The sequence below is a fragment of the Pteropus alecto genome, unplaced genomic scaffold (genome assembly GCF_000325575.1).
Source record: "Pteropus alecto unplaced genomic scaffold, ASM32557v1 scaffold365, whole genome shotgun sequence".
Lineage (NCBI taxonomy): Eukaryota > Metazoa > Chordata > Mammalia > Chiroptera > Pteropodidae > Pteropus > Pteropus alecto.
The window spans coordinates 579840-584733 of NW_006436299.1; the positions used below are offsets into that span (position 1 = coordinate 579840).

The 4894-nt window shown below is 37.8% G+C and overlaps 1 protein-coding gene across 1 annotated transcript in view; it reads right to left on the reverse strand.

Moving 5' to 3' along the window:
- DGKK (diacylglycerol kinase kappa) overlaps positions 1–4894 on the reverse strand; it is a 103821-nt gene that overhangs the window by 31658 nt on the left and 67269 nt on the right. Inside the window, exon 9 of the mRNA XM_006913406.1 lies at positions 3917–4019. Coding sequence (XP_006913468.1) covers positions 3917–4019 — 103 coding nt within the window. The remainder of the gene's footprint in view (positions 1–3916; positions 4020–4894) is intronic.

Here is a 4894-nt window from a genome sequence, read left to right on the forward strand (position 1 = left end):
CAAGGACATAAATTTCAGCAGAACAGGACAATAGGAACTTGGCTTGATAGTGTCAAGAATGAAAAGGGCTTAGGGGATTTAGTTGACTTTAAGGTCCAGATGAGTCAACAGCCTGAAAGAGCCTTTTAGAAAAAGCATGTTTTTTTGAACTACATTAATATAACCGCAGTGCCCCAAATCAGGGGGCTAAAAGTCCCTCCCAAATTTGTTCGCTTCATACCACATAAGGATGTTAAATTAGCATAAGGTTGGCCAACTGTTTCCCTTCCTGAATTTTAAAATCCTCCTTTACAAATGTTTACTCATTTAACCCTCATAATGTACCTGAGTACAACTATTTTTCTCTATTGTCAGAAAACATATGGCAGATGAAGCACAGAGATGTTAAGTAACTTGAGCCTCACATAGTTAGTAAATGATGGAATGTGCTCCCAAGAATGTAGTATCAGCAACATCTGGGGACTTGTTAGAAATGCAAGTTCTTGTGCCCTACTCAGATCTACTGAATCAAAAGCTCTGAGGGTAGGGCCTAGAAATCTGTATTTTAATAAGCCTTTCAGATTATTCTGATGCATTCTTACATTTGACAACCACTGCACTATACTCTTTTGCTTACATATGAATCAGGGATGCTGTCTTAGTCATCTCTTATTCTCTAAATTGCTTGTCACTGAGCCTTACATGTAGGCAGTATTCCATAAATATATTAATGAATTCATGTAACAATCTTGTCTGTGCCTATACCTTGTACCCAGGTCTGAGTGAAGTTCTAGGGACAGAGAATTCAGTCTGGCCTGGGTGACAGATGTGCGATGGACTATATAATATAGCATGCTAGGTGCTCTGAGATATTGGTTCCAGGTTTACAGCAAAGAAAGTAATCTGGGAAAGTGAGGAGGGCCAATTACAGAAGCCTTCAAATAAGAGATAATGTTTGATTTTGTTCTCGTCCTATAAAATGAGAGAAGGAATTTACCAAGCAGACTGGATAGGAAAAAAGGGTAATTAGAAAGCATTCTCAGAAATTAGTCTGTTTATTGAATGAATGAATGAATGAATGAATGGGTGCTATTTAGCAATGGCAAGCACTTCCTCAGGAAGTCATCAGCTGAATGCCTCCACCCTGGAGGCTGGAGAAGGGATTCCCTAGCCTGGCCAGAGGGGTTGGACCAGATCATTTTTAAGGAACTTACCATCTCGAAGATGAAGTAGGACTTCCAAACAGGAAACCTATCCATTAAACAACATATTTGCCTAGGCCGAAAAGCCAGGAAGAGTAAAAAAATAGGGAGGTCTTAGAAGACAGTTCTAAGAAATCACAGGCCAAATAATATATGATAGAAATAAGGGTTCTCAAGAGTGAGATTCAATTGAATCAAGATTGCAAGTGATAGGAGGAAAGGCTAAAATCTATCTCATGGGGAATTAGATAAGCCACTACACACAGAATGGCTTAGCCCAGGTGCTTCTAAGCAATAATATTATGTTATTGGTAGAAAGCAAAAGAAAGTTGTAATGCCATTAATTGACAATCTATAACAAGAATAAGAAGTGATGTAGGATAGAAAAAAAACAAACAAAACAAAAAAATCTTCTACAAGGACAGGAAGCACAGATTCTGTTGGGCCAATCACAAAGGATAAGTGGCAGCCCCTTAACACCTATTTGGGGTGATTTGTGAGATGCTAAGGCAGATATTCATCAGTCTTCTCAAAGACATTTTCCCCAAGTCCCTGTGGAGGTGAGCAGTTTTAGATTCAAGACTAGATTGACTTTCATTAGCAGCCTGAGTTTGCTCAGCTGACTAGTTTGCTGCTTTTCCTCTTCTATGAACTTGATCTCTCTCCAAGTCTCTTCCTTCTACCCACTTGAACACTCTTATTTACCGGCTCATCAATCTCGGCACCTCTATAGTCAACTATCTGGTAGGCAACTCTAATATGTGAGAAATATTTGGAGAAATATTTGAGTAGATCTGAAAATAATATATACATGCATCCTTGAGTAATGTTAGCTTTTTGTTTGTGCCTATTATTATGGGACATATGAGTATGCTTGCCTAAAGAAGCCTGTGTGAATGGCTCATTTCATGTACCAATGTCTACATCTGTTAGGGTTGGAAAATAAACTGGAAGAGACTACAGTGGCTCTGAGTATATGTACATATATGTGCACACATAGGCACATGTGTTATGTCTCATTCTAAGACTGTGTTGTAAATGGCTACAGGAACCTTTGTCTCCTTCCATTCTCTGACCAAGGAAACTATAAACCTTTCTTTTCCTTTCTTTGCTCCCAGCTAATGCAGACTCTTTCTTGGCAATGAAGTAGGCAGCAAGCATCAATATAGGAATAATAGTTAAGTCAAAGAAATGTTGGTTCACTAATCACTTCCCACATGTCAGAGATGGATAAATTAACATATTAGTGAAATATACATTAAACATTTGGGAAGGGTTGGAACTTTCTTCCAGTAAGTGAAATTGACCACATACAGAATAAAACTAACCATACACAAACTGAAATTAATGGGCAGTGTATCTCTTTCCTGGATTAATGAAATAGTAGCATGTCAGTTGGTAAATATATTAGATTTCTAAACTTGGTAGTGTTGTTAAAATAGGTCAGGTCTTTTTAGCTGTGATATGATTTTGATCTTGAAAGATCATCTTCTTTAATGAGTAATGGAGAAGCAAATGAACAACTCAGTGGTAGAAAGGAGAGCCTCTCAGAAGAAGCAAAGAAAAGATAGGGAAGGAGAGGTGAACTAAAAAAGACATCATTAATAAGTGCTAAAGAGCAAATTATCCCTGTGGGAATCTACAGTTTTCATTAGGCTAGAAGAAGTGGGATTTAGTTTTGTGGTCCTTTTGGGGCCATTTCTGGATATTTAGGCCCTTTACGTATTATCACTTATCATCACAATATACAGTATCATTCCCATTTACAGATGAGGAAAGAGATAGCTCAGCGAATTTAAGTGACTTACCCAAGTGCACCTAGCTAGTAACTGACTAATAAACTCATGGTTGCATGGCCCTTGCTTTTCCTCTTACACTATGCTTCTTCATGTCTCACCTATTCTTAAAAACAAACACAGAACTAAACAAAACATCCCTCTTCTTTACCCCTGCTTTCTCTGTTCGAACATCTCTTGATGTTAGAGGTGTCTAGACCTCTTGATAGATGAATCTGTACAATGTTTACTCTTACTGTATTGATTTCATTACTACATCCTTTCTGTGCCCTACAATTAGTTGACATTCCTAACATTTTCTTATCTCCAAGTGTCTCTACCACTCCTTTGGCACTTAGCATATGTTACCTTAATTTGTCAATTGTCATATTATAGCACTATCCAAAATAACTATAAGCTCTGACAATGCCCAAATCTTGGATCATTTTGAAGCTTTCAAATAGCTTTTAAATAGAGTTCTTAATAAATCACTGATGCCCAGGAATTGACAAAACATCAATGGAGTATGTTGGGCCAATGATCATGTTAGTTTCAGATTTGGGGACAACCTTGGTGTTAGTTTTATTTTTAAAAGGAATATAACCTGGGTCTTCATGCAGGTCTTCCTTAACCACCTAAATGCAAACAAACTTATTTCATGGATTATCTAGTATCTGGAAATTGTGAAAAAGCTGAAATCCTAATCGTTCAGAAACAATTGTGACAGAGGCTACAGAGAACATGCCTGCATACGTACATGCCGTAAACATCAACATTTACCACCCCAAAGGTCTAAAGAGACATGAACTGTTTCTACACATATGCACATTCCTACTCCCCAGAAATGTTTGAATGTTTGACTGGTCGAGTAGAATAATTTAACCACAGTCCTCTTCCCAATTCTTTTTACCTTCTCTCCCTCTCCAGTGTTATTTCTGAGGTTAAAGTTTAGCTACTCACCATCTCCTTTAGGGTCGCTTAGGGCAGTGGGAGGAATGACTGATGTTCGATGACTTCCAAAGCAGCATTCCTTGGAAAACCGTCTCCTGCAGTCATCATGCACCTGAAATGACAAGAGAAGAAAAGAGAAAAAAGGAGGGGGAGAGAAAAGGAAAAAATTGATCAGTCTTGAGTTCCAATTTTAAGATTTGAGTACTTAGTGTTCAAGTCTCCCTTTCTGAGATTTGGTGCTATACACATAACCCTGACTCAACCTGGACACTTTCTCTCCTCCACCTTGAGCCTGCACCACCCCTGAGTGTGGCATCTGAACTCTGTTCCTGTCAAAGGGGGATTTCAGAAGATACTCCTCATAGGCACTGAGAAGACACCAGTCGTAGGACACAACCTTAGTGGCCTACAAAATAGAGAGTTTACTTGCAGCATAAAATTGCTAATCCTGATAATATGCTATTACACTTCAATCCTTACAACAACTGTGGGTGGTAGGAAAGACATTAAGTACATTTTAGAAATGAGGATACCAAAGCTCATAGAGGTAAAGGTTCTTGCTCAAGGTCAAACAGCTGGGAAGTGACAGAGCTGAGACTCTGATGCTACTAGTGGCCATTCTTTTGAGATTTCTGATATCTTCAAGCAATACTTCCTGGACGATTATACCGTTCCTAGAATACATGAAGCTGGCATGATTATGCAAAAGCAATTGAAAGATAACCAGAGGATACTAGAGTCTTCTTTTTTTAAATATTGAGATTATAATTGACATACAACATTTTATTGGTTTCAGATATATAACATAATGATTTGATAGTTGTGTATATTGCAAAATGATCACCACAATAAGTCTAGTTAACATCTGTCTCCATATATAGTTACAAAATGTATTTTTCTTGTGAAAAATTTTAAGATTTACTCTTTGGGCAACTTTGAAATATGCAATACAATATTATTAACTATGGTCACCACAGTGTACATTAA